Source organism: Oncorhynchus nerka, linkage group LG3, assembly GCF_034236695.1.
Source record: "Oncorhynchus nerka isolate Pitt River linkage group LG3, Oner_Uvic_2.0, whole genome shotgun sequence".
Classification (NCBI taxonomy): domain Eukaryota; kingdom Metazoa; phylum Chordata; class Actinopteri; order Salmoniformes; family Salmonidae; genus Oncorhynchus; species Oncorhynchus nerka.
The window spans coordinates 64,885,134-64,903,434 of record NC_088398.1 but is presented as its reverse complement, the minus strand read 5'-3'; the positions used below and the strand labels follow the sequence as shown (position 1 = coordinate 64,903,434).

Sequence of the window (18,301 nt, the reverse complement as noted above, 5' to 3'; positions counted from 1 at the left end):
AACTCTGTCTCTAACTCTCTCTGTCTCTGTCTCTAACTCTGTCTGTGTCTCAGTCTCTGTTTTTGTATCTAACTCTGTCTCTAACTCTCTCTGTCTCTAACCCTGTCTCCGTCTCTAACTCTGTCTGTGTCTCAGTCTCTGTTTTTGTATCTAGCTCTGTCTCTAACTGTCTCTGTCTCTAACTCTTTCTCTGTCTCTAACTCTTTCTCTGTCTCTAACTTCTTCTCTATCTCTGTCTCTGTTATTTACTCTGTCTCTGTCTCTAACTCTGTTTCTAACTTTCTCTTGTCTTTTACTCTTTTTGTCTCAGTCAACATTTTTTGTGATATTTTTTCACATGATTTTGCCAGTGTTTCTTGACTATACCACAACCACTGCATTTGACATTGTGCTCAGGATTTCAGACAGACCTCAAAGTAATAGACAGTTTATGATTGCAATACATTTTTTTCAGTTGGTACATCTTTGAATCATATTGGGTGGTTTTGGTCTCACATGTCTGGAGAGGCTGGGTTGAGACGATCTTGTGGTTGCTCTGAGTGAGTGGAGGGCTGTGGGTGTGAGTCTATGGGTTGTGGCTCTATGTTGTTGAACTCAGTTTCATAAATAGTCACTAACAGTTGAGAGGAACTGAGAGAAGACGGGTGTGGACTGTGAACTTTACTTGTGTGGAAGGGAACACATTTTCATATTCACAACTGAATAACACAGTTTAAATACACTATTCGTGGTATAGGGTACAACCACAAGCTTGAATTGGCAAATGCGATACATGTTATATGAAGTTAGATGGGTCTATCACCCAAACCACAAGAATGAAAATGACAACAAAATCAGTCTAGTTGCTATACATTTTGAAATAAGGAATGTGCACACAAAAAAGTGTACATTTCTATCATAAACATATCTCAGATGATATATGAATACTATTAGCGTATGTCTTTGGCAGTCTCTGCACACCAAAAATCCAGCTTTGTACAAAGCACAAACGTGTTTCAGTCTGTTGGGCAATTGTTTGTGGGATGTAAAGTGGAAGGAAATCTGACGCCTTTTCCACTCTTGTAAGAAACATCAATGAATGTGTTGACTTGCCTTGAAAGGCGTATCACTCACTACGCAGTATATTAATAAGTGCAGTGGGAGGTATGAGGCCAGGTTCACTATCGCTGGGAGGAGACCGGACACTCACCCACTCAGTCAAGCCAGATATCGGAGAGCTCACAACCACCCTCTCTCCCCATCTCGGACAAAGCATAACATAACTGGACATCACTTCGCACTAGAGACACTGTGCCATTTCTTCGAAGAGGCAACAAGTAAGGGATTTGTTTCTCAATTACAAGTAAGGCATTTTACATACATGTTAGTTTATTTTGCTAACCACTTGACAGGAGCATCTCCATAACAAGAGGCTGCGGACCAAAGAGCTGCACTCCTAAAATGTCGGTTACAGAAACACTTTTTTGTTTAACCAAATGCCCAATACGCAAGTTTTATGTTTCAGCAAACACTGCATTTGTTAGCCTAATGGTGTATTGTTGCAGCGGAGTTTTAGGTAACATATTAGCCTAATGTGACTACTGGCCTCTGAAACTGTTCAAGTCATTCTAGTCATAGATAGAGACATCCTCTTTCGCAGCGTTGCGCGCGGATTAGCTGTGCGCATTCAATGAGCGCCGCCAGTTTACTACACTGAGTCCCCTGGTACTTGATAAGGATTGTGGTTTGTTGTCACGGCAGATTTATGGGACAGACAATGGGACTGAATTGAATGTGCACTCAGATAGGCTTCAGGTCGTGTGTAAATGTGTCGTTCCACGAATTGAGTCCCTTTTGCGAACCGTTAATATTTTATTTTGTAGAAATTGTGCACCAATATTGCATTTTAAAAGCCTGTCATATTAAATGTGAAGTGCCCGTTAATATACATGGACAATTCTATAAATCAGATTTATAATATGAACAGACTTCATAAAGTGCAAAATGTTTCACTCTGTGCAACCTCTAAGAAGATTTTAACCCACTCAACCCCAACATTTCTCCAATCATTTTGAAGCCCAATAATATTTTTTGCTTTGTCAAAGTAATTTCTGAAGATTATTCTTTTTTTCATGCAGTTAATGATTCATTTAAAACTGTCACTCATTTTGCCAACTGGTCTCAGTGCATTTTGTATTATCCTGTACGTAAATCCGAGACACACCCTTTAATATGATATGAAGGGTTTGGGAGTAACGGATTACATCTCAGGGATTACAAAAATTACCAACACATTTTTTACTGTAATCCGGTACGTTACCAACAAAAATATTGTAATCAGATTACAGATACGTTTGAAAAACTAGATTATTACTTCGAGGATTACTTTTAAATTCAGAAAGGATGTTTGCGAGAAGAAAAAAACATTTGACACTTCTCTGTTTTCTGAAAGACATTCAAATCAGCATTGAAAAAAAGCGCAAATTTAAATTTGTTCCGCCTGAGCGAGTCTGACCACAATTCAGAGACCACTATGATGACACACCAAATGTGTTTGATGAATCGCGGGAAAATAGCAGGAATAGGCTTTTGTAGGCTACAGTCCAAGGTATGTCTTCCAAAGATGCGACTGCTGTTGGCATTCAAAGATGATCCAATTTGAATAAACGCTTGGAGGTAAAGGATGACAGCAGTGGTGTAGTCTACGGCGATACAGATATCACTTATTATTGATATCTACATAGCGCATTGATGTAAATCATTGCTGCGCTCTCATTTAGCTATTTGCGATTTACGGACTGTGGTTGTTGTGGATGGCTGTTCACAAATCTAAATGAGTATTTGAAACCAATAGTCGTTGAATTCAAGAAGTTTAAGGTGCCTATCAATCATGGTTTTTGAAATCAGTGGACAGCCAATGAAAAATGCGCTCTTATAACAGCTGCATAGTGCTGATCCAAGCCTGTGGAATAAAAGTGGGGCTTTTATTCATGCTGATTCATAATTCATGCTGATCAAATAAATAAATCCATAGGACTAATGGACACATGCTCAAACTCGCACACTTTTGATAGATTTAAATTGGCAATCTGTAGTTGCTACATCCATTTTTGGAGTAATAAATATCTATTGATTGCTGAAGAATATAATTTAGAAATGCCTCATGAGCTTAGTTCACACTCCATGAGAACCCAAAATATAAGCTCGTTTTTCTCCAATGTTTGTAAACATTGCAAATGTAAACAAACACTGTATAGCCTCATAACATGGTTAAAACAATAATGTTAATATCATGGATGGTCATTCCTTGCATCCATAGCTCTGACTATTAATCTGAGAGTGAATACATTTCTCCAGGCCCATCCCTCAGTTTTTTATCAAAACAAAGGCGGGGCAACTGTTTTGTTATTGTTTCATCTGTGGATTTGCCCTTTAAACAGCTGCATATTATCAAGATATCAAAGTGTCACCAACAAAAAGATTAACAATAGACCTATAGCAAATGTAGCATATGGCATTCATTTTTCACATGTAAATTGCACTTTTCAGTGGTGCTCAAAGCATGCCACTCCATGAGCACAGCATTTATTTATCAACTCGAATCAATGACCCCAATCAGTCCTCCATGACAACAAAATCATAAACAACAGAGTAGGGCTGGCTCATAAATCCTTAGTTGTGGGGTCATACTCAGGTAAAACAATTAGGCTAATCTATACTTCCTTATGTCCAAGTCCTATTCTTGAAGATCAAGGGATATAACATTTATACGAAGGACTGGAATTCTGATAGACTGGTTTTTAATGTAAAGATATATTTTAATCGTAGTATTATATGTAGTAAAAAGCGATGGGTTAGAAGAAGCCAACATAACCAACCTATAAAGTAAAATGTAACATCCATATATGGCCAGCTATGTAAACTTTAACATTGATTTATCCTGCAATAGATGGCGTTCAATTAGTAACATACATTTGTGTCTTCTTCTAATGCCTCTTAAGGGGAATGTAATCTAAAGTAACGGAATGTAATCAGATTAAGTTACTGAGTTTGGGTAATCCCAAAATCACGTTACTTATTACAATTTTGGACAGGTAACTAGTAACAGCAACAGATTACATTTAGAAAGTAACCTACCCAACCCTCATGATATGTTACGTTTGGTATGGTTACATAAAACAGATGGTTACTTAAGGCAAAATCAAAAGTAGGGTGGTTGGTCGGATTGTATGGGTAGGTGTATAACGCAAATGTCTAGCAACCCAAAGGTTGCGAGTTCAACTCTCATCACGGACAACTCCTAAACTTAACCTTAACTCCTAGCTACTGTTAGCCACCTAGCTAGAATTCGTAACATATCATATGGTATGCACATTTATACCATTGTATGTTTCGCAAATTTGTTACATATTGTCCGTTTTGCAAATTCGTAACATCCTATTATGTGAACTGAACTCTCGTTTTAATATGATGACACTAACGCTTAAAATAAAAAATCTAAAGAAGCATTGAACTTCTGTTAATCAAATGTAAAAGCAGGTGAACTGGTTCAACTCTTTTTTTTGCCATTTTCTGGTGTTTTGTGGTGGAAAACTGAGTGGGTTAAGCATAATATGTCAACCCTGTTACCCATAGAATGACAGGCTAGAAATGTTTGAACAAGAAAAAAACATTGTGAGCCTTGCATTCAATTACTGCTGGCTGTTGCACACAAGCTTCCATTCCCTTAGTCACAAGGGGCACGTTCACATAGTCCTGGGACTAAGAGCCTCACCAGCCCTGGACTAACGGAGATTTTAGTCCGTGGCTAGTGCAAGTGCACATTCTAATGTGGGATAGCACCAACCCTAGCCCAGAAGCACGGTGCCAAAGCAGCCCGTGTGAAACGCGGTCAAGAACAACACATACAATGTTCTCTGTCCAATCACAAACACATAAAATGTTCTCTGTCTAATCACAAACACATAAAATGTTCTCTGTCTAATCACAAACACATAAAATGTTCTCTGTCTAATCACAAACACATAAAATGTTCTCTGTCTAATCACAAACACATAAAATGTTCTCTGTCTAATCACAAACACATAAAATGTTCTCTGTCCAATCATAAACACATAAAATGTTCTGTCCAATTACAAAAGCTGCACTTAATTTGCACATCCTGTGATGCGTTCCTCACACTATTTTAATAAGTCAATGTATACGATTTCATCCTTCCATCTGACAAAAACTTGACAAAAAAACAAAATACTTTCGTCCATGCAAAACATTTGTTGCTATGGTTAACAAAACGGTTGCTATGCAGGCTGGCTGACGTCTTCTCATTTTTCTAGCCAACTGCTCAACAAACTCTACAGCTGAACGGGCAGAAAACTCTCAACTGTCATCAGTTTTCATAGTTTTTCTATTGATATTTATTGGATATATGCTAGCAAACCATTGTAATAATATTGTTGCATGATTTCGAATAGATCTGAAAAGTTCATGTCTCGTTCATGCACAGCATTCTCTGTACAGGGGCAACATCATATTTCAAAAGCGAAACATTGTTTCCGAGGTCTGACAGGCAGACAGGAAGGTTTATACAAACCATCGCTGTTGGAAATCGAAGTCTAGAAGCAAGAGGAAAAATGGGTTAATAAATGCCTTATTGCTTATAACATTGGTCGCTTGGTAGAGATAGAATGTTGGTTGCATGTGTGTTCGTCTGTTAGCCCAGGACTTTGGTATACAAGTGTGAATCCTTAGCTCAGGGCTAAAGTTTAGTCCGGGTTAACAAATGCTTATATGTACAGGTTAAGCCTGGGGCTATGAACAATGCAGTGTGCAAATGCCTAAGGGGATTTATGGCTGATTTAAGATGAAAACTCCAACCCTGTTACAGTCAACCCTGTTACTTTATTTGGCAATTAATAGGCATGTGTTATAGTCCTTTTTTATTTATTTAACCTCTTGGTGGGATGGGATGTGAGATGGGAAAACATGTTTCTTATGATAAAAAAAAAAATAGATGTTACACTACCCTCAAGGGACTCATGTCATGGAATTACCCAAGACAATTTTGCGTTTTACTCAACATAAGTGTGTGTGTGTCTCACTGATTAAAATGTAGTCGTTCCCTTGCCTATAAACAATTATTTTCTTATAGAATTATAAGGCATTTATAAAATAATAATTGTGACACATGGATAATCTATTAGCATAGTAAAAAGGTAAAAAATGTGATTCGATTTGAGGTGCTTGGGTACAAAAGGTTCCCAATATAGCAAATATATAAATAAAACTAAAGAGTTCCTCTTCCTCATCTTATTTTACTTTAGCAGCTACACTATATATACAAAGTATGTGGACACCCCTTCAAATTAGCGGATCTGGCTATTTTAGCCACACCTGTGGCTGACAGGTGTATAAAATTGAACACACCGCCATGCAATCTCCAGAGACAAACATTGAATGGCCTTACTGAAGAGCTCAGTGACTTTCAACGTGGCACCTCTATAGGATGCCACCTTTTCAACAAGCCAGTTCGTCAAATTTCTGCCTCGCTAGAGCTGCCGCGGTCATCTTGTGAAGTGGAACCCTCTAGGAGCAACAACAGCTCAGCCGCAAAGTGGTAGGCCACATAAGCTCACAGAACGGGACCCCTGAGTGCTGAAGTGCGTAGGGCGTAAAAATCATCGGTCCTCGATTGCAACACTCACTACCGAGTTCCAGTTTGTCTCTGGAAGCAACGCCAGCACAATGATTGTTCGTCGGGAGTCTCATGAGCTGGGTTTCCATGGCCGAGCAGCTGCAAACAAGCCTAAGATCACCATGCACAATACCAAGTGTCGGCTGGAGGGGTGTAAAGCTCGCTGGCCTGCACAGAGCCCTGACCTCAACCCCATCGAACACCTTTGGGATCAATATGGAACGCTGACTGCGAGCCAGTCCTATTCGCCCAACATCAGTGACTAACTTCACTAATGCTCTTGTGGCTGAATGGAAGCAGCAAAGAGGGGACCAACTCCATATTAATGGACATTATTTTGCAATGAGATGTTCGACGAGCAGATATCCACATACTTTGAGTAATTTAGTGTATATGGATGTTTGTGGGCCCTCCCATGATCCCTCTCCTTTGAGTCCTTTCTTTTACAACACAAAAGCCTAAACCAACAGGAGAGAACTCTTCCAGCAAGAGAGACCGTCAATCTTTTATTGTCGCACCTTCAGCATTCTCTGGTCTTGGGTTAACACAGGTAAACAGCTTTCATTGCTCCCTTTTTGTCTTGTATTGTAATGCATCATCGGCCCTGCATGCTGCATGCTGCTTTCCTAATGTGTAAATCATCAGCGATAATAAGATACAGCCACCCTTACAGTGGTGCCAAATATAATAATATAATGCTCAAGTTCATATATACTGGCTTTGATGCAGGGCATAACATTAACTTTTTGGCCTTACTTACCGTGTCAGTTAGATTTAAAAATGACACAAACTAAACACAAACTGATGATCATGCTTTGTAATGTTTCTAGAACAAGAACTGTGTTACTAGTAAGAAGTAATGTGGTATATTGTTTCATTTCATTAAACATTTTTTTTTAACCAAAATATCATAGAAAATATATTTGTGTAATGTAACTCTGTGTTGTTGTTTGTCGCACTGCTTTGCTTTATCTTTGCCAGGTCGCAGTTGTAAATGAGAACTTGTTCTCAACTGGCCTACCTGGTAAAATAAAGGTGAAATAATATATTTCTTTTAAAATCACAGATGAGACCAACATGTTCACCTGCCCCCTTAACTGCGGGAGGTTACCGTGGTAGCACGATTTGAGTCATGTTTGCACTTGTGAGATCGAGTCTGACTAGACTAGAGGCATTGTCTTCTCATCCGTAGCAGTTGAATCTCAAACCTAGAAAAACAAGCTAGCTTGTCAACAAAACTATGTAAATAGCCAAGAAACACAAGGACAAAATCTCACTTCTATAGACTTTTGTTTCAAGTAAATTAGACCAACTGTTATGCCTGTGCACAGCGCTTCTAAAAATCTTTCAATCAGCTCTTCACGTGTTCACAGCCGCCAGTTGTAGTGCGATTCATATATCAGCTATGAAACAAAACGGCAGAAATACTTTAAAAACAGCTACTGAGGCATTTCTTTAACTAGAAATGTGATCTTACTTGACTATACATGTGATCACACTTGACTATTTTTATTCACAAAATAATGTGAGTGAAATGCTCGCAATGCCAGTGGTAAAATCTATCCGCATGTGGCAGGTGTTAATTTTAGGCCCTCCTAGCTCTCATGGTACGTAGTCTATCTATGTTGTAACCAGCTCAGCCTCATTGGGTGTTTGGAGTGTGGCGAAACTAAAGGTTTGTGATCTGAATATTCCCCTTTTCCTTTGGGGGGCAGATGAAAGGGGGAGGAAGGAGAAAGAGCAAGAGAAAAGTGTGCAGCTGCTGCTATTAGGGAGAATGACAAAACTACTGAAGTAAAGGGCATGATGTCACGGACACCGACGTCTCGCTTCCAGACAAACTAAACACCTTCTTTGCCCGCTTTGAGGATAATACAGTGCCACCGACGCAGCCGGCTACCAAGAACTGTAGGCTCTCCTTCTCCATGGCCGACGTGAGTAAGACATTTGAACGTGTTAACCCTCGCAAGGCTGCTGGCCCAGACGGCATCCCAAGCCGCGCCCTCCGAGCATGCGCAGACTAGCTGGCTGGTGTGTTTACGGACATATTCAATCTCTCCCTATCCCAGTCTGCTGTTCTCACATGCTTCAAGATGGCCACTATTTTTCCTATACCCAAGAAAGCAAAGGTAACTGAACTAAATGACTATCGCCCCGTAGCACTCACTTCTGTCATCATGAAGTGCTTTGAGAGACTAGTCAAGGATCATATCACCTCCACCTTACCTGTCACCCTTACTTGACCCACTTCAGTTTGCTTACCGCCCAAATAGGTCCACAGACGATGCAATCGTCATCACACTGTACACTGGCCTATTCCATATGGACAAGAGGAATACCTATGTAAGAATGCTCTTCATTGACTATAGCTCAGCATTCAACACCATAGTACCCTCCAAGCTCATCGTTAAGCTTGAGGCCCTGGGTCTCAACCCCGCCCTATGCAATTGGGTTCTGAACATCCTGACGGGCCACCACCAGGTGGTGAAGGTAGGAAACAACATCTCCAATTCACCAATCCTCAACACTGCGGCTCCACAAGGGTGCGTGCTCAGCCCCCTCCTGTACTCCCTGTTCACCCATGACTGCGTGGCCATGCACGCCTCCAACTCAATCGTTACGTTTGCAGATGACACAACAGTAGTAGGCTTGATTACCAACAATGACGAGACAGCCTACAGGTAGGAGGTGAGGGCACTCGGAGTGTGGTGCCAGGAAAACAACCTCTCACTCAACGTCAACAAAACAAAGGAGATTATCGTGAACTTAAGGAAACAGCTGAGGGAGCACCCCCCTATCCACATCAACATGACAGCAGTGGAGAAGGTGGAAAGCTAAGTTCCTTGGCGTACACATCATGGACAAACTGAAATGGCCCACCCGCACAGACAGTGTGGTGAAGAAGGCGCGATAGTGCCTCTTCAACCTCGGGAGGCTGAAGAAATTTGGCTTGTCACCTAAAACCCTCACAAACCTTTACAGATGCACAGTTGAGAGCATCCTGTCGGGCTATATCACCACCTGGTATGGCAACTGCACCGCCCACAACTGCAAGGCTCTCCAGAGGGTGGTGCAATCTGCACAACGCATCACTGGGGGCAAACTACCTGCCATCCAGGACACCTACAGCACCCGATGTCACAGGAAGGCCAGAAAGATCATCAAGGACAACAACCACCCGAGCCACTGCCTGTTCACCCCGCTACCATCCAGAAGGCGAGGTCAGTACAGGTGCATCAAAGCTGAGACCGAGAGACTGAAAAACAGCTTCTATCTCAAGGCCATCAGACTGTTTAACAGCCATCACTAACACAGAGAGGCTGCTGCCTACATACAGACTTGAAATCATTGGCCACTTTAATAACTGGATCACTAGTCACTTTAATTATGCCACTTTAATAATGTTTACATGTCTTGCATTACTCATCTCATATGTATATACTATATTTTATACCATCTATTGCATCTTGTCTGTGCTGCTCTGCCATTGCTCATCCATATATTTATATGTATACGTTCTTATTCCATTAATTTACATAGATTTGTGTGTATTTGGTAGTTGTTTTGGAATTTTTAGTTTACATGTTAGATATTGCTGCACTGTTGGAACTAGAAACACAAGCATTTCGCTACACTCGCAATAACATCTGCTAACCATGTGTATGTGACCAATGCAAATGATTTGATTTGAGGTTGTGTGCCAGAGGTGAAGGGGTCAAGTGTCAAATAGCAATGAAAGGGGCTATCGATTGAATAGCGCCACGATCGCTGAAAGAATGAGCTGAAACCACAGGCAGCCCTAACACAACACACACATGTCTATTGGCCACTGCTCCAGGTACATGCACTAACACACTCAGTCACAGATATCGCAGACAGCTTGGCGTGGGCAACGTGGTATTCTGCGGTCACACACTCTCACATAGCTCTCACACACCCAGCTGCTCGAAGCGGTCACGTTTCAATGCACTTTAACACGCTGTATCGCCCAGCGGCGCTGATTGTCTTTGACCGTGGCTGGACCGGGTCTAAAGTAGTTAAACCCCCTGGTGACCCAGTGTTTTCCAGAAGCACACAGAGTAGCCAGCCAAATAGAAAAAGTAGCCAGCCAGGATCCTGAAAATGTATTCATTCAGTGTATTGTTTATTTTTTTGGTATATCTTCTAGGCTTATATGATCAGGACTATTTTCTAGGTAAGAAAACATAAACCTTTTTTAAACAACTAACCTGTCCTCTCTTGAGATTAAAGTATTTTATAACAAGATATGAATTGCCACAATTATGGCTTCCCAGTGGGTGGGCCTGGCTGCCAAGTGGGTGGGCCTATGCCCTCCCAGGCTCACCTATGACTGAACCCCTGCCCAGTCATGTGAAATCCATATACTAGGGCCTAGTGAATTTATTTCAATTGACTGATTTCCTTATATGAACTGTAACTCAATAAAATCTTTGAAATTGTTGCATATTGCGTTTATATTTTTGTTCAGTATAAGTGGAAAATGTACCCGGCTGGAAATTAGTGTGTAACTGGTTGATATAGCCGACAGCTGGCGCTAGTGGCAAACACTGATAACCCGGCTCTGATGTCTCCCCACGTCTCAGTCTGTGGACATATGTGCCAATCAGGAGGAAAAGGAGAGGTTATATTATTCATGGTTTTCATGTCTAGGGTTTGTTCTTCAATCCCTCACATCCCTCCCGTCATGTTGTGACTGTCAGGAGAAGAGAGACATCATACCTGAGTGTAAGAGGACCAATCATAATCAGACATACAGAGAGGTCAGAGGTTGTGCTGTAATAAATGAAAATATTGAGCAGTGTGTGTAAGTGTTCATGATGCATGTTGCATGAGTGTGTAGGATCCTTTTGCGTGTGTGTGTGTACTGTATGTGATTAGTCTCCAATGTTTTCAGATTACATAGTTGTGGTTATGACAGAGCTGTCCTTTGATCCTCTTGCGATGCGATCCTCTCTTAATCTGGATGTTGTGTTTTTTGGACTAATGACAACATAGCTGGTGCAAAAGATATTGACTGGATGGCAAAAGATAGCTTTGGCAGTCATTCCTCAATCATCCCAAAACAACAGAGCCATTATGAATTAATAAAGCATTGTTTTAAGAGTTAACTACATTTAGATTTTTTTCAGATCTGGTGGCGTATAATAAAAAGTTATGTGGTTTTTTTGTGTTAATTTCATTTGGGTGCTTATTAGATCTCATAACATACTGTAGAATGCAGGGCTCTGTGAAGAAGTTAATTGCTTTTCTGATCTAGCTCTGCCCCAGGAACGGAGTGAGGTCAGGACTGATGGGTTGAGATCTTGTTAATAAAAGTCAAAGGAACTCAGGGCAGAGCTCTCTAAATATAGTTCAAACATTTACTGTGACATGGCAAACAGACAGATTGAGATCAGGACTGATGGGCTGCTGTCTTCTTGTCTTGTCTTCAGATCCCAGATCAGTGAGGTGTGCGTGATCGTTCCCAGAAAACGGCAGAAGGATGAACAGCTTCGATCTGGATGAGCTGTTCGACACGTGGGAGGACCTGAACCTCACAGGCCTCTTGGAGAACGGGACGCGCGTGGAGATGGGTGGCTGTCCCACAGCCTTCGACCGCAGCGCCCTGCTCCACTCCATGTGCATCCTCTATGTCTTCATCTTCGTGGTCGGTTTGGCCGCCAACAGCCTCGTCCTCTGGATCAACATCCGCGCCCAGCGCACCACCTCCCCTCGCCACGAGACCCACCTTTACATCGCCCACCTGGCGGTGGCTGACCTGTGCGTGTGCATCACGTTGCCCGTGTGGGTGAGCTCCCTGGCACAGCACAGCCACTGGCCCTTCAGCGAGTTGGCATGTAAGCTCACCCACCTGCTCTTCTCCGTTAACCTCTTCAGCTCCATCTTCTTCCTGGCCTGCATGAGCGTCGACCGCTACATGAGCATGACACGGCCGGCCGACAGTGAGGATGGGGGCCGGCGCCGGAAGCTGATTCGCCACGGCGTATGTATGGGGGTGTGGCTCCTGGCTCTGGTGGCTTCCCTGCCGGACACATACTTCCTGCGGGCTCTGAGGTCATCACAAGGGGAGGTAGTGCTGTGCAGGCCGGTGTACCCAGAGGAACACCCTAGGGAGTGGATGGTAGGGGTCCAGCTGAGCTTTATCCTGCTTGGCTTCATCATCCCCTTCCCTGTCATCGCTCTGGCCTATGCCCTCCTGGCCAAAGCACTCTCCTCCTCCTCCTCTTCCTCCTCGGCAGTGGAGCAGGAGCGTCGTGTGAGCCGCAGGGTGATCCTGGCCTACATAGTGGTGTTCCTCGGCTGCTGGGGGCCCTACCACGGGGTGCTCCTGGCCGATGCCCTCTCCCTGCTGGGCCTGGTTCCTCTGAGCTGTGGGCTGGAGAACGCCCTCTACGTGGCGCTGCACCTCACCCAGTGTCTGTCCCTGCTCCACTGCTGCGTCAACCCCATCCTCTACAACTTCCTCAACAGGAACTACCGCTACGACCTGATGAAGGCCTTCATCTTTAAGTACTCCACACGTACAGGCCTGGCCAGGCTCATAGAACAGACCCATGTCTCTGAGACAGAGTACTCTGCCGTCGCTGTGGAGAACACACCACAGATCTGAGACTGAACTCTAGAACACACGCTGGAACTCAAAAACACATCAAGGACATTTAGAACATAGTCTAGATCAGTGGTCACCAACTGGTCCATCTCCAAGGCTTTCCTAGTCGATCGCCAAACATGTCTGTAAAAAGCCCAACGAGAAAGCCTTGCGTTCTTAATTGTTTCGCTCTGTTTGCGGTAGGTGCACTTCATTCAGCTGCCCTGCTTGCCAGGTAGTCGAAGTGTTTCCATTTTTAATAATTTAAGGTACAACTCTGCCTACCCAGTGGTCGTGGAGATCAAATCAAGTACACCTATAGGCCTACCGTTGGCTAATCAGATATACTATATATACACAAAAGTATGTGGACATCCTTTCAAATGAGTGGATTTGGCTATTTCAGCTACACCACTTGGTGACAGGTGTATAAAATCAAGCACACAACCATACAATCTCCATAGAGAAACATGGGCAGTACAATTGCCTTACTGAAGAGCTCAGTGACTTTCAATGTGGCACCGTCATAGGATGCCATCCTTTCCAACAAGTCAGTTAGTCAAATTTCTGCCCTACTAGAGCTGCCCCGGGAAAGTGTACGTGCTGTTATTGTGAAGTGGAAACGTGTAGGAGCAACAACGGCTTAGCCGAGAAGTGGTAGGCCACACAAGCTCACAGAACGGTCTGTCCTAGCATTGCCTGTATTCGAGCTGCAGTAATGATTGTATATAGAGTTCACCCAATAGCTGCATTATTTTTTAAACTGCTAGAGGTGTGTGTGTGTGTGTATGTGTGTGTGTGTGCGTACGCGGTGTGTGGAGCTTAGAGTCCACTTTGTAAATAGTTAGAAGGGCATTGAAATACTGTACATATATTATCATTATGAGATTGTTATTGTTCAACTTAAGATATATTTTTGTACATATTATAACATATTTATGGTATGCTTCAACTTTCCAATTTTGTATGTTTTTAATCATTGTGTTGTGGATTCAGAAGTCCATTTCAGTAATGTCTATGTGTTCATAAAGCTGCCTCGTTGTAAATGAGAGTCCCTTCCTCTGTGACACCAGTCCTGCTGTCTACTTCAATCTCATAATACATTTACATTTACATTTAAGTCATTTAGCAGACGCTCTTATCCAGAGCGACTTACAAATTGGTGCATTCACCTTATGACATCCAGTGGAACAGTAGTGCATCTAAATCTTTTAAGGGGGGGGGGGGGGGTAAGAGGGATTACTTTATCAGCTCCCTTTCCTCTTCTCCCTCCTTCTGTGACCCCTGACCTAGAATGACCAGAGAGGTCCTGGAATTGTCTCAGAAAATGTTGAGTTTTCAGAACAGTGATCATTTAAGGAGAGGCGACAAGGAAAGGAAGCTAGGTAGGAGTGTTGACACAGCCTCGATATCTCTATCACCACATATAGCATAGCTGTAACTATACAATACGTTATGGCTAATATTAGCATTAGAGATCATAGTGAGACACGTGTGCTTCATATGGCATCAGGGACGCTGCATCAGCACACAGACCACACCACAGCACAGACAGTGAGGGCTTTATGACCAATAACCAAACACAGCTTTACTGCATCCATGTGTAGGCAGCCACAGCCACAATGCTGGACAGATGTGCATAAATGCTGCAGTCTATCAATACGAATACATTCGGAATCTTTTATTGGGATATATCCTGTGTGTGTCTATGTATGTCTGTGAGTGCGAGAGAGACAGAGCTCGTATGTGGACGTGCATGTGTCTGTGTGCGCGTGTGTGTCTGTCTTTATGTTGTGGGCCACAGTACAAACAGTGTGACACACAGTGTTCCATGCCAAATTATGATGTTGGATATAGGGATGAGCATGATTATTTAAATATTCAAATATCTAAACGGATGTTAGTATTTGAATAATTGTGTGAATATACATTCCTGTAGAGGTCTATTATAAACACCCACAACAGTAGAAATCAACTTCTCGAGCTGAAAGACGATGACCAGAGCTTACCCGTGATGTTGCACAATGATGTAAATAATTCATCTTTTTAGTCATAGTACATTATGATATATTTGGGCTTGAAATGCCAAATCCGAATGTGTGACTTCGGATGTTTCTGTGAGTCTTATGCCTTTTTTCTTATGGGATGACGTGCAAATTCTTTACAGCCTATGTTTTGTTTCAGAGCTGGGTTTTATTTAAATGTTACCACCCACCAACATGGCAATGTTAATTAATCAGAAACACCTGCTGTAAAGTTCTTCCTATTCGCAAGTCATCTGAGAGCCTAACAGCTTTTCTATGTAGCAAAAACATGGGTTTCTACTAGATAAAACAGCCACAAAGTCAAAATTGTCGATATTATACAATTTTGTGAAAACAAAAATGTGCTTTTTGGTCTTCATTTAAGGTTAAGGTTAGGCTAAGGTTAGCAGTGTGGTTAATGTTAGGGTTAAGGTGAGAGTTAGGTTAAAAATCCAATTATAAGATGTGAAAATTTAGAAATAGACGGGGTTCATGACTTTGTGGCTGTGTTAACTAGTGACGACCCTACACTTGGCCGCCTTGCTAAGGAGCAAATTAAATTAAAACAAATTAATGTTTTTGCATCTCCCCTTTTTTTTACAAGCAAATTATCATAATCCATTGGATAATTTGTCAAGTTTCACTTATTTTTCTGCTAGTCTGCATTACAGTTCCACCTCAGACACCACTATGCGGATGTCGGCTAAAGCGGAACTGATTGAATAGAGTCCTTAAGATAAAAAAAAAAACACAAGTATTTTCAATATCCGGATATCCAACAAAAATGAATGATACTATTCAAATATTGAACAGATGTCAAACCCCTATCCCTAGTTGGATATGTCCTAAACATTTATGTGTACAATGCTATTTCTGTCTGTGGTAGAAAACATATTTATTTTGATACGTTGTCATGAGTCATCGTGTTATCTGATTGGATGCATATGTATCCTATTACATTGTAAGGGTTCCAATCCTAGCAGTGATTATTAAAACAAAGAAACAAAGACCGACATGTCTACAAGAAGAGGCATTCCAATATATTTTATAGAGATATTTTATGTTTACTGTATGTTATGGATTTTGTTACTCATTAAATACCAAAAATGAATACTATGTCTGAAGATCTTTTGCTTTGTGTTAGTACTTTAATCACAGCTTTTTAATTAAAGTAACAAATGGTGAAATTGAACCATTGTTTATTGCATTACTGGACATCTTCAGTATAGCAGCTCTGACTGGACACCTCCGGTGGATGAGGTGAGCTATATTTGAGCAATAAGGCTTGAGGGGGTGTGGTACAGTGCAATTGGAAACCATTCACACCCCTTGACTTTTTCCATATTTGTTTACGTTACAGCCTTATTCTAAAATTGATTAAATAGTTTTTTTCCCCTCAATCTACACACAATACCTCATAAAGACAAAGCATTATTTTTGATTTTTTAAATGTTTACACATTTGTACAATTAATTAAAAACTGAAATATCACATTTACATAAGTATTCAGACACTTTACTCAGTACTTTGTTGAAGCACCTTTGGCAGCGATTACAGCCTCGAGTCTTCTTGGTTATGAAGCTACAAGCTCGGCACACCTGTATTTGGGGAGTTTCTCCCATTCTTCTCTGCAGATCCTCTCAAGCTCCATCAGGCTGGATGGGGAGTGTCACTGCACTGCTATTTTCAGGTCTCTCCAGAGATGTCTGATTGGGTTGAATTCCGGGCTCTGGCTGGGCCACACAAGGACATTCATAGACTTGTCCCGAAGCCACTTCTACGTTGTCTTGACTGTGTGCTTAGGGTCTTTGTCCTGTTGGAAGGTGAACCTTCACCCCAGTCTGAGGTCCTGAGCGCACTGGAGCAGGTTTTAATCAAAGATCTCTCTGTGCTTTGCTCAGTTAATCTTCGCCTCATTTCTGACTAGTTTCCCAGTCCCTGCCACTGAAAAACATCCCCACAGCATGATGCTGCCACCACCATGCTTCACCATAAGGAGAATCTTGTTTCTCATGGTCTGAGAGTCTTTAGGTGCCTTTTGACAAGCTCCAAGCAGGCTGTCATGTGCATTTTACTGAGGAGTGGACCTGTAGAACAGGTTGATATGCAGTTGTTCAGAAAAAACAGGTTAATATATACAGATGTGTGCTCAGTAAGACAGTAACACAGACACATCCGTCACACACACACACACACACACACACACACACACACACACACACACACACACACACACACACACACACACACACACACACACACACACACACACACACACACACACACACAGTGTATAACATGGTCGTAAGGGGTGTGCCGACATGGCCATACTTGTATTCGTAAACGTATCTGTAAATTGACAGTTGATAGTCGGATCGGATTATACTCATGATCAGATTAATTTTTTTAATGCCTAAATAGATTTTGGCAAAAGAACTCTCTCCCTGCATGTTTCTAGACTTAACAAGCTGAAGATTAGGAGCCGTGGAGGGGTGTGTGTATGTGTGCTCAACTTGCAGCGGGCAGACAAATTTGCTATCTGTCATTTACATTTTTTACATTACATTTAAGTCATTTAGCAGACGCTCTTATCCAGAGCGACTTACAAATTGGTGCTTTCACCTTATGACATCCAGTGGAACAGCCACTTTACAATAGTGCATCTAGGTCTTTTAAGGGGGGAGGGGAGAAGGATTACTTTATCCTATCCTAGGTATTCCTTAAAGAGGTGGGGTTTCAGGTGTCTCCGGAAGGTGGTGATTGACTCCGCTGTCCTGGCGTCGTGAGGGAGTTTGTTCCACCATTGGGGGGCCAGAGCAGCGAACAGTTTTGACTGGGCTGAGCGGGAACTGTACTTCCTCAGTGGTAGGGAGGCGAGCAGGCCAGAGGTGGATGAACGCAGTGCCCTTGTTTGGGTGTAGGGCCTGATCAGAGCCTGGAGGTAGTGAGGTGCCGTTCACCTCACAGCTCCGACACATGTCAGAATGCGTTTCTGTG

General features: G+C 42.2%; 1 protein-coding gene across 2 annotated transcripts; it reads left to right on the top strand.

Moving 5' to 3' along the window:
* The first annotated feature begins 1,172 nt into the window (after nucleotides 1-1,172).
* Nucleotides 1,173-16,415, top strand: LOC115115935 (atypical chemokine receptor 3-like). 2 transcript variants are annotated; one of them, XM_029644417.2, is made up of 2 exons: nucleotides 1,173-1,316; nucleotides 12,124-16,415. In XM_029644417.2, exon 2 carries the CDS (start codon nucleotides 12,174-12,176, stop codon nucleotides 13,299-13,301), a length of 1,128 nt encoding a protein of 375 aa, XP_029500277.1. In that variant the 5' UTR covers nucleotides 1,173-1,316; nucleotides 12,124-12,173; the 3' UTR covers nucleotides 13,302-16,415. The 2 variants fall into 2 exon arrangements, with proteins under 2 accessions (XP_029500277.1, XP_029500276.1); XM_029644416.2 differs by having other exon boundaries at nucleotides 1,173-1,342.
* Nucleotides 16,416-18,301: the final 1,886 nt, after the last annotated feature.

Excerpts from the sequence above, each read along its gene's own strand:
- LOC115115935 (XM_029644417.2), top strand. The coding sequence starts at position 12,174 with ATGAACAGCTTCGATCTGGATGAGCTGTTCGACACGTGGGAGGACCTG.